Below are 19,174 nucleotides of genomic sequence, written 5' to 3'. Positions count from 1 at the left end.
GTTTGGCATGATCCGCTTTGGCAGCCCTGGTTAGGTTCCCGGGCACAGACCTGCTGTTCGTGGCCATGCTGTGCTGGCAGCCCACATACTAAAAAATAGAGGAAGATTGGCATGCATGTTGGCTCAGGGTGAATCTTCCTCAGCAAATAAATAAAATATATAAAATTTTAAAATGTGGGGGACACATATTGAGGGATTAGAGGCACTTAAATAAGTGACTGCATTTGGCCAGTGAATTTCACTACAGCCAAGGCAAAGAGACATATACAGGGACGAGCATAATTAACATAATATACTAATAGGTAATCATGCCAGATTGCTGGGGAGGTAAATTTTTTCTACCTTCAAACAGAAGGATGGTATCATTTCATAGACGAGCTCCAAAAGAATTTCTGCAATGATGAGAATCTTCTATCTCTGCACAGTTCAATATGGTAGCCAGTAGTCACATGTGGCTATCGACCACTTGAAATGTGACCAGTACAACTAAAGAACTGAATTTTTAACTTGACAATTAATTTACTTTAAATAGCCACATGTGGCTAGTGGTACCGTATTGGTGAGTGCAGTCATAGACTTTTATGTAAATGATGTAAAATACTACAGACAACGCCTTTAACAGAAGATTTTTAAATTGCCAAGATCTCTGTGCAGCCCTGTACCAGTCTGCTAGGGCAGCCATAACAAAACACCACAGACTGGGCAGCTTAAACAACGGAAATTTATTTTCTCCCAGTTCTGGGGGCCAGAAGTCTGAGATCAAGGTGTCGGCAGGGTGGGTCTCTCCTGGGCTTGCAGATGCCCATCTTCGCAGTGTCTTTACACGGTCCTTCCTCTATGCGTACCTCCCTGCTGTCTCTCTGCGTGTCCGAATCTCCTCTTCTTCTAAGAACACCGGTCAGAGTGGATTAGGGTCTACCCAAAGCCTCACTGTAACTTAGTTACCTTTTTAAAGGCCCTATCTCCAAATATAATCATATTCTGGTACTGGGGGCTTAGAGCTTCAACATATGACTTTGAGGGGGGACACGATTCAGCTCATATGCACTATTAAATGGCAGATGGGGAAAGGCTTTTTTAATCAGAGGACACAGCTACCTAATCCTGGTGTGTATCTTTCCAGTGTCATACTTGGGACCAGGATGGGCTTCCGGGAATTGGGAAGTTCAAATGGTGCCATGTTCCTTAGGCCACACTCTTGAAAGCAATCCCCTCAGCCAGCATGTCAACTCAAACTCTGCCTGGCAGCAAAGGCCTCCAAGATTTGACTCCATTGACCAAACCAACCTTATTTCCTCTCCTTCTCAGCCAGCAATGTCTGCTTTGTGTAGCCCAGACCTCTGTACCCCATCTATGCCATACTCACTCCTACTCCTGCAATTTTGTTCACACTGTCTCTCCTGCCTATAACACTTTGTTTTTCAACTCTGACATCATTCAAAGAATTTATATCCTTCCATTCTCCCAAGCCCCACCTCATTCTTGAACCATCTCTGAACATTCACCCTTGCTTAATATCACTCTTGTTATCAAATCCAGTTGCACCTGAAACCAATACCCCATGATTGAACACTGAGTTATTCTTGAGTTGTTTCATAGGTCTTAGTGTTGTCCCAGGAACTAAATCGTAAACTCAAGGGTTAGGGAACACATGATCCATCCCTTCTGTAGACTTGACATCCTAAAATAGTACCAGCATATAGCAGTTGCTCACTAATGTCACTGCTGCTTGGTTGACACACGCAAGTTTCTGTCCCTTTCCCACCTCTGAACTGTTTGGAGAGATTAACTCCTTTCTCACTTAATGTACGGCTGCGCATTTAATCTCTGGAGGCAACCTGAGCCTGCAGCATATCCACTATGCTTTAGGTATTAACTTTACAATAAAGTCAAAGACAGATGGCTAAAAAGAAACCCTAATTGCCTCTGATATTATTAAACCTTCTAGTTTGAAGGCTCAGGGAGTCCAAGAAAATGTTCCTTTAATCCCTATGGACTTTATATTCCATAGATGAAGTCATAGAGCTGGCCTGAAAAGCAATTTTGTGAAATCATTTACCAAAGGGGAGGGGAAGAAATCATTTTAGCCTTCCTTCTGAGGTTTGCAAGTCATAAGCATGCTCTGCTCTCTTCAAGCCCAGAAGAGCTGTGTGGGCTTGATAAATAGCCGAGTTTGGCCCAACTGCAGCTCTAAAGAGATGTCTGTAAATATTGTAGAAAAGAACCATCAGAAAGTTGGTGGGTGTTACTGATGACTGGCTGTGGATGCTTTTGTTGGCAAACAGGCAGCAGCCGGCTGTTTCTGCTCCATGGATGACTAGCCTGCTGTGTGGGGACCTGTAAGTCTTTTGTTTTCCCGTGACTGTGCTAACCAATATGGCTTCTTTGAAGGCAGCAGTGCTCAACTTCAGATTTCCATCTGGCCCCTGCTGACCTATTCGGCTCTCTTTTCACCAACCCCTCCTTCACTCACAACAATACAAGGGAACTGGCCATATATTCAAAGCCACCAAGGTCAGTCTTTCCTCACCTCTCTGCTTTTGAGGGTCTCTCTACCTTGCATGCTCTTCTTCCCATTTTTTGCCTTTCATGTCCCAGCTCAAATGACACCTAACCTTCCTTCTCCAAAGTCAGTCTCCAGCATGTGTTCTCAATGGGGGCAAGACCAGCCCTGAAGGGGTAAAAATTGGTTGTGGAGGATGAAAAAATATTACTCCTTTTTTTTTTTGAGGAAGATTAGCCCTGAGCTAACATCTGCCATCAATCCTCCTCTTTTTCTTGAGGAAGGCTGGCCCTGAGCTAACATCCATGCCCATCTTCCTCTGCTTTATATGTAGGATGCCTACTACAGCAATGGCTTGCCCGGTGGTGCCATGTCCGCACCTGGGATCCGAATTGGTGAACCCCGGGCCGCCGAAGCAGAACATGCGCACTTAACCCCTGCACCACCAGGTCGGCCCCAATATTACTCTTTTAATGTACAAAGCACAAATCTACATACAAGACACAAAAAGATAGATAAATAGATGATAGGTAGGTAGAAAAACAAATACAGATAGATAGATGATAAACCTATGGTACTAAATTTCATGGGGTGGGAAATTTTCATAGGAACAAAAGTCTAGAAAGACTCCTTAGGAGGGTAATAATGAAAAAGAGGTTGAGGGGCTGGCCCCGTGGCCGAGTGGTTAAGTTCGCGCGCTCCGCTGCAGGCGGCCCAGTGTTTCGTCGGTTCGAATCCTGGGCGCGGACATGGCACTGCTCGTCAGACCACGCTGAGGCAGCGTCCCACATGCCACAACTAGAGGAACCCACAACGAAGAATACACAACTATGTACCGGGGGGCTTTGGGGAGAAAAAGGAAAAAATAAAATCTTAAAAAAAAAAAAAAAAAAAAAAGAAAAAGAGGTTGAAAAACACTGCTCTGTGCAAACTGCCTCCCCTCTCCACTTACTTGCCAACTTATACCCTAATTTAACTCTTTCCAAGAACTTATTACAGTTGGTGAACACCTTGCGTAGTTTTGTTGACTTCAGTATCTTCTGCCCCTCCCCAGCCCACTGAATGTAAGCTCCAAGAAGCCCAGGGATCTTGGCCATCTGTTCACCTCTGCATCCCCAGCATCTACACTGTGCACATAGCAGTTATTCAATACCTATTTGGTGATTCAATTACCATTGTAACCAAGGACGATTTCAAGTACTAGAACAAGGAACCACTGGGCCAACTGGATCCCTCTTGGATTTCAACCTTTGTTTAAATGTTACCAGATTTGTTGGGTCCATTTTGAGCACAGAGTTTAAGGATAATCCCCCTTCTTTGCCAAGTTAATCTAATGTTTGGTCAAGTTAATCTCTTATCGTTGGTCTTGACTATCCCCGGTTTTCTCTCCTCCCTGACCACTGAGAACCCGGTAACCGTGTAGTCTGGCCATACTCTCTTGCACTGAGATACCACAGTGAATACTATGTGGATGGTTGAATCATTCAATTAAAAACATTTTCAAGAAAAGTAGAATGAGAGGCTAACCATCTTGGAAACTACAGAGCAGAAGGAACACATGATTATCTGATTTGATTTAGCAATAGATTGAATCATAGTGGGGATCTGTAATAGAAAAAAGACTGGAAGGAAGCAAACCAAAATGTTAACAATGTTACCCATCTCTGGAATGTGTAATTACAGTTCATTTTCTCCTCGTGTTTTGGTTAATTAAGGAGTTTCCCATAATGAGTTTGTATTTCTGTTATCATAAGAAACAAGAGTTTTTGGTGGTTGGAATTTTTAAGACCATTCATGATACTTGCAGTATCAGAGAAGCATGTATAGTCACACTCCTGGTCCACGGATCCAGGACCAGTCATATTTGATGACACAGTGACCCCACAAAGCTTTTTTGGGGATATCTGTGCTTAGGGAAGCCACTGGATTTTGGCTAACCTAGTCCATTAGGCAAATAGCACACCAGCTTTCATACCCGGAGGACACCACTAGCTGTTCAACAGAACTTCATGTTTGTTAGATTTTCCAAAGGCATTTGTGACTACCAAAAATACAAAAAAAAAATACTTGTACTGTGTAAGGTACCCATGCAAAATGCAAAGAACAAAAGAACAGAAACACACATTCTCACATATTTAAAAATATTCCTCAGGGGTTTCATGGCTCCCTGAAGCCAAGGTTATGACATCCTGATTTAGGAAGATTTCTTAGTGAAATATCTCTTGAAACCTAGGCCACATCTCTTCGTTTTCTCCTCATAGGCAGCTACCATGACTGGATTCCCAAATGTCCAAAACTTGCCTGTCCTGAAGGATTTTTCTAGACCCTGCCTCCTCCAAGCACATCTCACCTGAACCAATACAGCCAGTCCACACTTGAGTATCCTTAAGGGCTGCACTAAGAGTACTTAATTTTTTCACGATTGAGGAATGCTTTCAAATACTAGAACTTTTGGCCAATTAATGAAAAGACTCAGTCTAACGCTAGATGCAACAATTCATCAATCATTACAATGCCCAGGACGACAACATCTCACAGGGGCCCCAAGCATCCGGGCTTAGCACACAAATCCTTTAGCTCTGTGCCATTGTTGGCCCTGACCTTGATCTCTTATATACCCACAAGGTGACAATATAGATGTCACTGTAACAACGTACATGCTCTCTTATAACGGTGAATCATACACATCCACTATAACTTGGTGGCCTACTGGGGAAGGGTTCATGGCACAAACGGTTGGTGACACACGTGGTTTGAGAACCACTAGGGAACCTAAAGTATGTCTTACATCCAAAGCACTAGACTATGGGACAATGACTTTAGGGCCCTCCTTTAAACAAACAAATCTGGAGAAAAATCATTTGGTAAAAGATTGTATCTGGCTGCCCAAACCTACCTGGACCAAGAAAGAAGAGATTCTTTGCTAGGGAGAAACAGCATTCTTACCTCCTCCAGGGCCCAGAGGGAGTCCACCACGGGCTTGATCTTCTTCTGGGTGTAGAGTCCAATGAGCTTGTCCACCACTCCTCGGATGAGGCCTGCGCGGCCCTGTTTGAAGAGCAGATTTAATAGGGAAAACCCTGCGATGACTTTGTTCTCTTCAAACAGCTTGATGGGGTTCACTTTCTCCACCTGCCACCACTGGAAAGAGAGAGGGTGCTGGGTTACAAGGATTCAATGCCAGGCTGCACTCGCAGCAATGCAGGGAGAGAACGGGGCTGCCAGCAGGTGGATGCCAGCTGACCAAGAGATGGCTCTTGCTGGCCTGTTTTTTTAAAGCTTCTATTTGGCTAGGCTCTGCTGCGAGTGCACAGTGATGCTTACCAGAAGAGCTCAGGATCCAGGTGGGAGCGAGAGAGCCCTTTAGAAAAACAACTACTGGCCACATGTAATGGGGACATTAATTAAGGCATGTGGTTAGGATCCCCAGCTCTCGAGTTGAATCCTGGCTCTACAACTTGCTCCCTGTTGTCTGCGCTTCATTTTCCTCAGCTACATACAGTGGCAGGATATTGCCCCTGCGGCTTCCTGAGAGAATTTAGTGTAAAGCACTTGGCTTAGGGAATGGTGGTGATGGAGCTGGTGAAGGGAGTGGGGCAGCAGAGTTTACAAAGTGTGCTGGGGACCTGGTGGGGGTGATGACTGGCTGCAGGAGCAGCCTTCCTAAGGGGGAATGACGGCAAATCTAAACCTGGAGAGGTGGGTAGGAATCCACCAGAGGAAGATGAGTAAGGAAGCACAACATAGGAAGAAGGAGCAGCATGACGGAGCCATGAAGCACAGTGTTGGGACTAAGCCAGTGGCTCTTAACTGGGGGCAGTTTGACCCCCCAGGGGACGTTTGTAATGTTTGGGGATGTTTTTTGTTGCGATGACTGGAGGATGGGTAATATAGTGGCGTCCAGTGGGTAGATGCCAGGGATGCTGCTAAACGTCCTATGAGCACAGCACAGCCCCTCACAACAAAGAACAATCCCACCCAGAACGTCCCTAGCACTAAAGCAGTAGGTGGGATAAACACAACTGGCAGATACGGCTGTCTCTTCTCCAGTCTCTCATCTCCCCACTTCAGATGTGAAAATAAGTGAATACTCCATCAACAAACTATGGCCATAGTTATCAAACTGCTTTTTTCTGATTAATTCTGTTCCCTTTGGTGCCGGTGAGAATTCATAAACTCAAGGTTCCAGTTTCTACAGGGTTCTAAGAGGCCCAATGGTTAAAATCAGTTTTATATAGAGAGCAAAAAGGAATGTGATGGGCACTCAGGAACATTGGTGGCATTCATGTCATTGTGTGTCTGTTTACATCCTGCCTCTTTCCAGCTTTGAGGAGGCCCACAAAAGTAAAAGATCTTGATTTTTTTTTTGAAGTGGGAGAATTATAATTGTTAGGAAAATAAGTGTGAGGAAGACAGGTCGAAAACAGGGATGAGAGTCATACACAAAACTCTTCATCATAAGGGCCTGGGGGCCGCCTCTGGGAAAGCCATGTATGTGGCCACGGGCTGCTTGCCACAAAAGCAAAGGCAGAGAAATGATTAATAACGTGATGCACAGAGTATCTGCAATGCCTCCATAAATACTCGTGAAATGAATTGACCCTACAATTGCCGCACAGTTGTGGTTAAGTGAGTTCTAAAACCGAATGCCTGGTTTCAAATTCCAGTTCTGCCACTTACCAGCTGTGCAACTTTAGGCAAGTCACTTAACCTCTGTGTGTGCAGTTTCCCTACTGTACCTCATGGGGTCATCGTGAGGAGTAAATGTATTAATACACACGAAGTGCTTAGCTCAGTGTCTGACATGTAGTAGGTGCTCTATAAATATAAACTGTTTTTATTATCGTCTTACGTTGGAAGGGATGGTTTTGCTTTAGTGAATAAGAGCTCCGTTTTGGAGTCGGACTGCTTTCTAAATGATAACGTCACCTGTTATTGTCATCACTGTCGTGGTCACATGTGTTATGTGAGCACAGGGTCTACAGGAGTTTTAAGGTGGAACATAATTAAGATAGCTGAGTGAGAAACTCCTGTATTATTCTAAATATGCTTTTCATTTCTAACCCTTTCTTGAATGTATAGAAGACAATTCTTCTCTAGAACCTTACCGAACAAAGTCATTGTTCCATTCTTTGCATGTCTTAGCTTCAATTTGCTTCTAACTGATCAACTAATGTTGGACTTGGCCTCTGAGTCCAATAAAAGGGAAGTCCAAATAAAGGGAACAGTCTTCACCCTTCACCTCCAACCATAAAGCATTCTGGTAGTTGGCAACCCTGTTTCAGGCAGAAAAATCTCAGGCTCCATCCTGGCTGTGTTTTAATGAGTGCCTTGATCAAACTTGGGCACGCTGCAATTATTTCATTAACACTGTGTGTAGTGATTGTGCATGTAGGGGAGAGAGGGAAAACACTTCTTACAATTGTGTGTAATTTGGGACCAATCTGGTTATCCCAGCAGGCTGTCAGCATCCCGTTAATTACAGCCTCAGCAACAAAACAGCTGTGAGGGGCACAAAGTCTATCTTCAGGGCAGTCGCTCCAGACAGCGTCCTCTGTTAGACTTCACTCTTGCTCCCTTGTGGATTCTGTGGTGGTGACGATCCTTGACCTGAACTTTTGAGTTCAAATGCAAAGAGAGGCCCTTTAATTCTAATCTCACAGGGCAGGGAGTACGAATCATTTCAGAATCGGGGAATGTGTGGGGGTGAAGCCTTTGGCAGCCAGTGTTAGCACTCAGGGGGCATATGAACACCCCTCAGTGCCACACTTAGCATGAATACCAAGCCCCTTTCCACAGCTTTCTCCGACCACTCTATTCAGAATGCCTCCACCCATCCTGCTGGTTAGTATTCGACACCCTGTTTTTACCCCTTTCAGAGATTTCATGCCCATTTACAATCATTAATATGTTTTACTTATTTCAGTTTGTTTCCCTCATTAGAATAGAAGAGTCACAAGGGCCTAAAATGCATCTCTTGTTCACCGTGATACCTTGGTGCCTGGCACAGTGCCACAACCGTAAGCGCTGGAAGATGCCTGCAAAGTGAGTGAACCAATCGATGCTGTACTAGCCACTTAGGAGGCTGGGAGAGAAGACAAGAGCAAGCTCTTACGAGAAGCAGCAACCCCCTGTTGTGTGTGTGTAGGCGGAGGGGGCAAAATTGAAGTTCAAGCCCAAATTAGTCTAATTCTGGCAAGGGTAACTCCAGGTGGGAATGCAGATCTGCGTAGATTCGCAGTGAGGTGGCTGCCCAGGGATGTGGCTTCTCCACTGCAGACAAAGTTATGGGTGTATTCAGAGTGTGATTATCTAAGCTGGTGGTTCACAGACTCACCTGTGTCCAAAAATCACCCCAGGAGCTGGCTAAAATTGTCGGATCCCTTTTGTATCTCCCACTCAGTAGAATGGGGATATAGAGAGATGGCAAATACCAAGAGACCTGGCCAGAAAGTGGCTAAAGTGAAAGGCTGGTCTCTCCAGGGAGCAAATAAAATGCATTAACACTAAGTTTATTTTTGATCAATGATTAAAATCACCAACACTTAAGCAATCTCTGTTGAAATCGAAACAAAGCTTTCTTGAGTTTCTCTGACACTCCCACCTCTCTGTTTCATTTAGACAAAAGCAACTCAAGTCCCAGATCTGCCCATATGTAGTCAGCAGGGTGGGAACGGAGGCTTTACTGAAAATGAATGATGCAGATGAAGGATAAACAAGATCTAGGTTATTAGGTCAATGTCCTTCCATGGAAGAGCCCACAACATGCAAATCACCGCACCGCCATAAGTATATTAGACGTGCCCGGATACTTACTGATTTTGCAAAGCTAAAGAAGCTCTTGGTCTCTCCAGTCACCATGTTGGATGAACCTGCAAAGGGAAGATTCCCAAATCAAGCTATTGCTAATGAAAACCAGCATCTCTTGATACATATGGAAGAATGGCACTTGTTTGGTCCAGAACTGTCAAGAGCTTGAAAATAAATTCAATTCAGCCTTGGAAAAATGAGGGAAACGGAGGTGGTGGGTGGTGTCAAGTTGACGTAATTTTAACTAAGTATCACTTGTCAAAGAGGAAGTATCATTTCTGAAGGTATCATTTCTGAAGGTGACTTTTTCATTACTTTGGAAAATTGGGCATGTGGCAAAAATGGGATTTAAGCCAAAAGATGAATAAAATGATAAGTGGCTGAAATGTCTTGTTGGTTCCGTTCTCTGAGACTAAGAAATGAACTCCTATGTGAGCTACTTTATGGTTTGAATCTGATTCCTTGGCAAGGGAGGGGCTTAGGGCTCTGAGCTGGGCTGGGTATTTAAGTGGTGGGGAGAGATGGGGCTGAGCTAGAATTTAGACAGATGGAAAAAAAATGGGTACAGGGAGCAGATAAGGGTGAAAACAGGTTTAGAAGCCAGCTCCAAAGAGGTCTGGGCAGAAAGGTGAAAACCACTTAAGATAAATGGTGTGAGGAACTGAGCTTTGCTAATCAGAAAAAGCACTATTCAGAGGGAAGATGGGAGGCGGAGTTGGGAAAGATTCCCTAAGATGCTTTTACAGAGAGAAAAGACTCCTTTGTGGGGTTCTGGGGATGGGGATGAGAGAACTCTTCACATATTGGTGCCTTTCCAATGACTTTTCTGCCTTGTCCCCAAAGATTTAGGAATAAGTCCTTCCCAGAGAACTGCCATTTAATGAAAAACAGTATATCCTTAAAACTTAATTATTTGCCCTGGGGAAACTAGTAGCCAGTTAGTTTATCACTGCTTCTACTTTTATGGAGTGACTATAGCCAGACATCACGGTACTAGACTTCGATTACTTAGTAATCAAGTGATCAATGTAATCAGTTAGATACTTGTGAGATGATCAAATTATATTCTGCCAAAATGACATCACGGAACTGGGGCAAAAATAGAACTGGTAGATAAGGGTGAACAAATTGTCCATCTGCATTTGACGCACACGTTAGTCATATCCGCTATCCCTGCATTGTGCACTGATGCTCAGAGATTCTCTTATCAATAGCAATAATTTAAAAATTATGCACCCACCTCCAAAAACTTTCAAATATGTGGTCACTATTGAAAATCCTGGAATACTCCAGCAACTGAAAGCTTATTCTCTATCATAATGATGACAACATTTGATGTTTGAATATTTATACTTCTCGAATATCTCTTTTATAAGCTTCTCAGTTAACAGCAGGGAAGTGAGTTCTTTTCCTCCTGAGTTATACAGGGCTAAGGCTCAATTGTCTATTGTACCTACAGGGAACGGAGGTGCCAAAAATCTCAAACATTGGACTTTGGAATGTGACATCTGGCTTCAGATATGAGTTTTTGACTTTGTGGAGACTAATGTTTGAATCAGTTTGCATGCCTAGGACAGAAGAGAAGAACAAGAGGGAGCGGAGGCTCTGGGGTCTCATTCCGCTGGAGAAAACCTGCTCGCAGATGTCTTTCATTAATTTCCCAAACCCTAGGGCATATAAGTGGATGCAGAAGCAGACATGTGCTCCATCCATGAGTAGCTCAGGGCTTCTGTCTAGAGTGGGACATACAGGAGTAGTTTAGAAGAAAAGGGGAGTCTGTACTTTGCAGCTTCATCTCCAAGAGTGAAGAACCTCTCATAAAACCCCCACATCCTAGCCACTCCTCCCCATCCTCCTGTGGCTCCTTCATTCCTTCATTTTTTGAACTTCCTTTGAAGCCATTAATATTTCCCACCTGTGCTACCTTCTGTGGGTCAAGTCCTATCTGAGGGACCACATTGGCTTGGCTTTCTTTATCCCTTTTAGAATGGGAAGTATTCGTAGGAGTAATAGGGCAGTAGGCACATATGTTACTTTTATAATTGAAAACAACTAATGCCAATAGCAGTATTATAGAGGACATTAAAAAGTTAACCCCTTCAATCTCATTACCCCAACATATCAACATATCCCATTCTTCAGAGCCTTTGTCTGCAAGCACACATGCAGTGCTCCCTGTCACTGACCATGTGCCCCGCTTCTGTTTAGCACTCACCATATAAAATGTAGGTTCCCAGTGGTTTCAGAAGGCTGAGACCTTTTCCAGTATTGTCCCCACAGAGGCAATCCAAAACAATGTCCACTCCTTCAGCAGAGATTCTAAATGGTGAGAAGACAAAGTAAAATACTGTAATCTGTCAGGGGCCACACTGTCAATCTCTTTCCCTTCCTGCCTCATATTGTTTACTCCCAGAATTAGGACAGTGAAAGCTCTGGGAGGAGCAATCCACCACTGGCAGGTGGATTTATCCTCCTGGGTCCAACTGTAAGGACTTCACAAAGCTGCAGGCAGCTAAGAATCCGGCTGGAGGCTGACATTGAGAACCAGTCATGGTCAGGAGAACGAGCATGGACATCATAGTCAGTCTGAGTTTGTATCTAGCCACCTAACTCAACTTCTCCACGCCTTAGCTTTCTCCTTTGTAAAGTGGAGCTAGCACGTTTCTTTGAGCTAAGAATGAAGTGAAGTGACAAATGAAATGCTTGGCCCACAGCCAGCCATGTAACAGTCACTCCATAAGATGGACAGTCAACAAGTCATGTTTGTGGAGCTTGGGGTATGTGCCAGGCTCTGTCCGAGGTGCTGGAGATAGAGCGGTGAATGAAACCAACATGATCCCTGTCTTCCACGGGGCCTCTGGTCTAGCAAGGATGGCTTTTCTCCCTCTCTTCCTCCCGCCTCAGTGAAGCTGTAAAGGCACGTTAATTTAATTCACAAACTTCTATTCGTCCAATCTCCAGGTTCAATCTAAAACGTGGTCTTAGAGGAAGAGGGTTAAATAGAGAGGATTTTCCTACAGCAATGGAAGATTCCAGAGTAGAGAGAGCCCACATTTGGATGCTATTAGACAGTAATCTATTTCAAAGAAGACCCCTTCTTCCACTCATTTATTTATAGATTCATTGATTCACTCCTTCACGAATTTAACAAACAGCTACTGGGCTTCCACTGTTAAAAGATACAATATCCACAGGAAGGCTGTGGAGAGCGTAGGGAAGACATCCATGCCCACAGGGCTCCCAACTGTGGCTAGGCCTGCTCTGCTCAGATAAGACTGGCATTCCCTCAGATTTGCAAATTTGCAGGATTACCTTGTTTTAGCATGTCACTCAGTTTTTCTACCCCCATCTCCTCCCTCTGCAAAGCTCAGGCTCTGCAGTGCACGTCCACAGCTGTGCCCCTAATGTCACTAACCAGGAAACTGCACATGCATCTTCTAGGTTCAGACACTAAGTCGACTGCCCCATGCCCCTGACAGCTGAGGCTTGATGTGAATACGCCCTTCAAAACCCCTCAAGTCCAGTCCAAAATCCAGCCCATTACAAAGCCTTATCTGAAATGATCAGCTCAGCATCTTCCCAATAGAATCTTTGCACCAATGTGTCCTCACAAGTCCCCCTTGGAACCAGGGGACTTGGCCAGTGGATCTCAAACCTAAGAGTGTATCAGAATGTCCTGGAGAGCTCATTAAAATGCAGACTGCAACTTGCCCTCCCTCCTGCCTCTTCCTGGCTTCTGATTCAGTTAGTCTTGGGGGGTGGGCCCCAAGGATGTGCATTTCTAATGAATTCCCAGATGTTGCTGCTACTGATTCCAGCTCCACACTGCGAGAACCATGGGTCTAAGCTGGTTACTCCGGAGCCAAGCCAGCATTTTTTAAATTAGTAATTAATTTGGTCATTAAATATCTAGCACTGGCACTGTCTTAGGCACTAGAGGATATAGTGGTGGGCCCAAAGAGATTTGATTTCTCCCCTTTTGGAGCGTCCATTGGGCAGACATTAACCAATAATTACACAAATTAAAATTAAATTGAAATTGAATGGGGTCTAGTGCCACAAAGGTACATGAGACCATTTAAATCGAGGGTTTGCCCAATCAGGGCTAGCAGAGAAGGCATCCTTGGGGTGATGAGTGGAGGGTGAAGGAGTTAGCTAGGTAAAGAGTGGTGGGAACAGTGTTCCAGGCAGAGGGAACAGCGTTCCAGGTAGAGGGAACAGCATGTGCAAAGCCCTATATCCTCCCTTCTTGTCAGATGTTCCTCCCAACTATATGCTACTTGCAGGTCCACATTCTCTCCTACAACTTGCCAATCACACCTCCTTGTATTAGCTGCCCCACCTGAGCCTGTTGCTCTATTCTCTGGACTCTGATTCCGCAGAAATGCAGGGCAGACCCATAGCAAGTGGAGACCTCTAGGCTCTTGCCCACTTCTCTATCCTCACTTTCCACTAAGTGCTCAAGGCATCCTGACCTTTTGGCTGTTCCTAGAACTTTCCTACCTCAGGGCCTTTGCATGTGCTGTGATCACTCCCTGAACAGCCCTTCCCTAGCTCTCCCTGGAAATGGCTCCTTCTCATCCTCCAGGTCTCACCCACCTGTGACCTCCCCAGAGAAGCTGTAACTAATCACCCACCTGGAATGGCAGCCTCACCCCAAATTTTCTCTATTTTAGCCCCCTTTATGCTTTAGTGTCTCTACGAGAGGTACTTTACAGTATTTAGCATGGGCTGTAATTATTCTACTTGTTTGCCTATTTACTGAGTGTCTCCCACCAAAATAGAAGCCCCAGGAGACAGGGACCACATTTGTGCTGCTTATTGCTCTGTCCTCAGCCCTTCTTATCCTGCTGGACATAGCAGTGGTTCTCAGCAAACACTGATTGATTGTATGAATGAATGATCAAATGAACGGGTAAGGGAATGCATGAAAGAGAATGAAGAAAACATTTTAAGCCTGGCATTCCACATCTCTAGATGTGTGCTTCCTTCAAAGGAAACTCACATTTTCTGTGTTCTACTATATCCGTGGCATTTCACAATCAATCTTCACAACAAGCCTATGAGGCAGGCACTTTAACTGCACTGTTTTGATGCAGAAATGGATGCTGTCAGATGCGGCGTCTCACTGAAGCTTATGTAACTAGTACACCTGGAATTCAAAGCTCGGTCTGGTTTAACTCCAAAGCTGGTGGCCTTTCCACCACTCTCAATGTAAGACTCAATAAATGTTCTAATGGTAGAATTAGGGAAGCCCTGCTTTCATTCTGGGAAACAGCCAATTTAATTTAGTCTTTGAAGAATTCAGGCTTGAATTTTGTCTTTTAAAATAAATATACATATATCCAGAGTTAGGCCAAGTTATTTCAAATAGATAGGCCAAGAGGTTTCTATTGTCAAGCTGCTTTTTTCATCCTGGATTATAGGAGAGGCCCAAGGTCAGGGTCCTACACATGTGCCCTAAATTCCCAGCCGCTGGGGAACCATACATGGCGTACTTGTTTCAAGCTGGACACTGTGTGTGCTGAGCTGGAGACACACAGAGGAAGGCTCAAGTTCATCCCTGCCACCCGGGAACCCGTGGGCTGCTGGGGAGCCAGATGATAAATGGACAACCCAAACACAGAGTCCCCACAGTGATTCAGGGGCTCAGGGAAGATGATCCTCTGACAAGTGCTGATGGATGAGCAGGAATTGGCCAGGTGACAAAGGGGAGGCATTTCACAGAGAAAAGTGCCACAGCTTGACCTCGGGCAGTCAGCACAGAGTAGGCCCAAAGAGGCTTTGGGACACCCAGCAGGGTGGGGAGAGGCCCTAGCCACTGTCTCCTTCCAGAAGGACCCAAGACTGGCTGCCGCAACTGACAGCTAACTTGGGGGCAGTGGGCAGGGGTAGGGGTGATGTAGGGGCAGCATAGCGCTGGGCTTAGGAATATGAATTTCATCTCAGGGTTAAGCATTGAGTTCTGCCACTTACTTGCTGTACGACCTCAAGTGAGTTACTTAGCCTTTCTGTGACTCAGTTTCCCCAAGTGTGGGAGGGGATGGTGGTAATAACACCTGCCCCAGGCTCCTTTGTGAAGCTTGGACCAGCTGACGCACGTGAAGCACAGGGCCCAGCGAATGGCAAGCTCTGGGTCCCTGCTGGCTTTATTGCCATGTTTCAAAGTGGCCCAACTAAAGAGAGTTCTTTTGGCTTGGGAAAAGAGCATGAAAAGGAAGACTGCGCATAACCTCAACACCCCAACCGCCAACCCAAGCAACCTTCATGGTGGGTAGAGCCATCAGCCCAGAAACCATTAGAGCGGAGGCTTGATGTCCCTAACCCTCCTAGGAGAAGATGTCCCACATTCAAGAGCACCTACTATGTGCCAGACACAGTGCTGAGCACTTCCTAAGTCTCACCTCATTGACGCCTCATGCCAACTCTGTGATTTCGGGGCATCATTATCCCCATTCGATGGATGAGTAAATTGAGGCTCGATGGGGTGAGGTGACTTACCCCCGGGTCTACTGCAGGGAATGAGAGGACCCTGGTTTGATCCATCACATCTAGAAACCAGAAGAGGGCCCCAGAGGCAGAGGAGGGTCTTAAAGGGTAAGCTGTGGCCAGCCCCAGGGGCAACCATCATTGTCACTTCTAGGCCATGCAGGTCCCAGCAGAGACTGAGCAAAGCTGGGGGCTGCTCCACTGGGCTTCACGCCAGAAGGAGACGCTGCAGGTCTCCTGCATACTCAGGCCACCGGCTCCTCCCCACACCTATTTCGGCATCTCTATAGCTAAATCAGGTAAGACAGGGTTTGCACACGCGCAGGGCTCAAATGAACCATAAATCTGCTCCCCTTTGCTGTCACTGCGGGAGGTGGAGGAGATGAATTCTGAGGAAGAGAAGTTGGGTAGAGGCAGATGTTATTCCCTGGGCCTGAGGGCGAGGATGCTTTGGTCATTTCTGTCAAACCTTTAAGCAGACATTGCTCCTTTTGAGGCCAGAAATCTCCCTTCAGATAAGAGTTTCAAAACTGAACAGAACCCATCACCCATTCAATCATTACAAGTCCAATCAGTGGATCAGAGTGAATGGGCTCAGTGGGTTTACCGGAAATGCTCCAGGCCCACAACTGCCTTGGGACAGGTCCTCTCTTGGTCATGCTCACACTGAAAAGCACCTTAGCAGCTCCTTTTAATGGAATAATCATGAAAATCACAAGCAGAGCTAGATAGCTCATCAGAGACATGGGACCTATCTTCATTTCTTAGCCTGCCCAGTTTCTGGGGATGTCTGTCTTGCCTGCACATGTGTAATCATAATTACATAAAAGCAGAGAGGGTAAGGGCAGAGGGCCAAATGCAACAGTTCCTATGTCTGCTTTCTCCTGCTGTCATAAATCTCTGCAGATGTAAAAACCAAACACAAATAGCCCTAGCTCCAAGATTCTCTGGACCAAATTCAGCAAGAAGATATTTTGGAATTGCTGATCTAAGGCTTTCGTGGCTGTCCTTCCTTGATCTCTAACCCCTCACCCCTTTATTGTGAACGCTGCCTCTTTGCTTCCCATCCACATGGATCAAGAGGAATTTCTCCTGAGTGGTGGTAGGTCTGATAAAGCCATCACTGGCAAAGAAATCCTTTGACTTGGCCAAGAAATTAATTCCCCTTTATTGTAACTTTCATTTCCAGTTGGACCCTTGGTCTCCAATAAGTTCTTCTCTTTCTGAATTCCCTTTTCTCTGAGAAGGCATCTGGCCACAGCTTTAAGCTTCACCTCCAAACTCAAGATGGAGGGACGAGGCTATGTCATAATGCCTGGCACATGTCTGGCGCACAGTAGGCTTCTTACATGAGAGTTGAGCACAGTGTCCAATGCACAGGGGCTGAGCACAGTTTCTGACACATATTAGGCTTCTCAAAGAGGGCTGAGCACAGTACCCAGTGCACAATAAGCTATTCACAGGGTGCCCAGCACAGTGCCTGGCATCCAGTAGGCTTCTTAGCAAAGGTTTATGGCTCCCACGGGTACTTAGCAATACCATCTCTAGGAATGCTTTCTTGATCACTTTCTCTCTGTTCTCTCTAAGTGTTAGATTTTCATTAATTTCCACTAAGTCTCAGTTTCTTTATCTGTAAAATGAGGCATTTCATCTTGCAGGGTTGTCTGCGGTACCCATAAAATGTCTAATGGAAATGCTCAGCAGTGTGAGAGGAAATCGACAAAGCCAGGCGCTGTTATCTGCCTTGCCCTGTGCCTGGCCCTCGCTCCCCGCCTCCCTCTACCTGCTGAAATGTTCTCGTCCTTCGAGCACCTGCTTAGGGGCCGTCCACCTTGGCACGCTCTCTGATCTTTCTCTCCTCTTTATTTTTAAAGTCCTTACAGTCAGAGGCACACAATTCAGGGCTTCTAACTCTTCTACTTGCTTTCAAGCATAGCCATCTCTCTCCTCCCAGACAGAGAAGGGTAAGTGACATAAAGGTTAGGTCTGTGTTATAAAAATTTTTCCCAATTCCATTTGCAACGCCTGGCTCAAGGCTGAGAAGGTATTCAAAAGAAGCTTACCGATTGACTGGCTTATAAAAAGAGTTTTCATCTCAAGAAATTTTACGCTACTATTTTTTTCTAGTTTATCACACCCAAAATCGTGTAATAAACAATATCTGTGATCAAAAAATAAAGAGAAATCACTCTGCATTCCGCTCCTATTGCATGTTAGCAGTTGGATTTTTTCCCCTTTCCTTTCACTTTATGTCCTTATGTGCCAAGAATTTATACAAAGCTGTGATCACAGTGTAGCTGGAATTTGGCATTCTGCTTTTTTCACTCAATATGCTACCATGGGTATTTTTTTCATTTTGTGACAGAGTCTTCATAATTATCATTTTTTTTAGGGGCTACATAATACTCAAGCGTGTGGGTGTAGCATAATCTACTGAGCTGTTTCCCTTCTGTAGATAATGGAGGCTGGTTCTAAATTTTCGCTATTACAGACAATGCCATAATTCACCCGCTTGACATATGCTGAGCACCTACAATGCAGCAGAAGCCGTGCTTGGCTCGGAAACAGGCAATGTGTACCTGGGGCTTTTATCTTCTTTTGGATTATTTCCTAGGGTAGGATTAGTGGGACAGACAGCATAAACTTATTTGCAGTTTCCCAGTCATTTTTAGTCTAATCTCACGGTCTTTACCTAAAAACATAAAGAACTGTTGGAAGTCACTTTTAAAAGAAGGTGCTGGTGACGTGGGTCTTAGATGCTGTTACCTTGCTCCTCTGACATCAGTAGAAATCACTGACACGGGGGCTAAAGGCAGCAGGTCAAGATAGTGAAGGGATGAGGGATGGAGCAGCCACACGGGAAATGGGGAAGGCAGGAGCTCCCTGGTTTGGACTGTCACTTGCTCAGAAGAGCTGCCACCTCCTGACTCGCTTCTCCCACTACTTCCCACACCTACTACCTCCAGCTGCACTGGTCTCCTTTCAGACTCTTGAATTTGCCAAGCCTTTCCTGACCTGTAGGCTCCGTATGCCATTCCTCCTGGTCAAAAATGCTCTTCCTTTGGCCAAATTCTCGTCCTTCACTTCTCAGCCCAAATCTCAGTCTTGGATGGACGACGTGTCTGATTTCCCCGTCTGCATATATTCACTAGCACTTAGCATTTCTCCACCAGAGCATGTATCAAAAGTGTAAATCAATCTTTAAAATATTTTTTTGCCTCCTCTTCCCCAAATAGACTCAAAGCTCCATGAAGAGAGTGACTCACAAGGGGGTTTTTGTGGGATCTCTCACCCTAGCACAGTACCTGGCCCATCACCGACACTCAATATTTATTAAGAAGGGGGGTGCATGGAAAAAGGGAAAGATGCTTG

The 19,174-nt window shown here is 45.2% G+C and overlaps 1 protein-coding gene across 1 annotated transcript in view; it reads right to left on the bottom strand.

Moving 5' to 3' along the window:
- VAT1L (vesicle amine transport 1 like) overlaps positions 1–19,174 on the bottom strand; it is a 142,330-nt gene that overhangs the window by 62,413 nt on the left and 60,743 nt on the right. Inside the window, exons 5-7 of the mRNA XM_008536767.2 lie at positions 11,529–11,632; positions 9,320–9,375; positions 5,450–5,644 (exon numbers count right to left, since the gene is read on the bottom strand). Coding sequence (XP_008534989.2) covers positions 5,450–5,644; positions 9,320–9,375; positions 11,529–11,632 — 355 coding nt within the window. The remainder of the gene's footprint in view (positions 1–5,449; positions 5,645–9,319; positions 9,376–11,528; positions 11,633–19,174) is intronic.

This window comes from Equus przewalskii, chromosome 3 (genome assembly GCF_037783145.1).
Source record: "Equus przewalskii isolate Varuska chromosome 3, EquPr2, whole genome shotgun sequence".
Lineage (NCBI taxonomy): Eukaryota > Metazoa > Chordata > Mammalia > Perissodactyla > Equidae > Equus > Equus przewalskii.
Note: the sequence above shows the minus strand (reverse complement) of the source record. Positions and strands in the feature narration are given on the sequence as shown.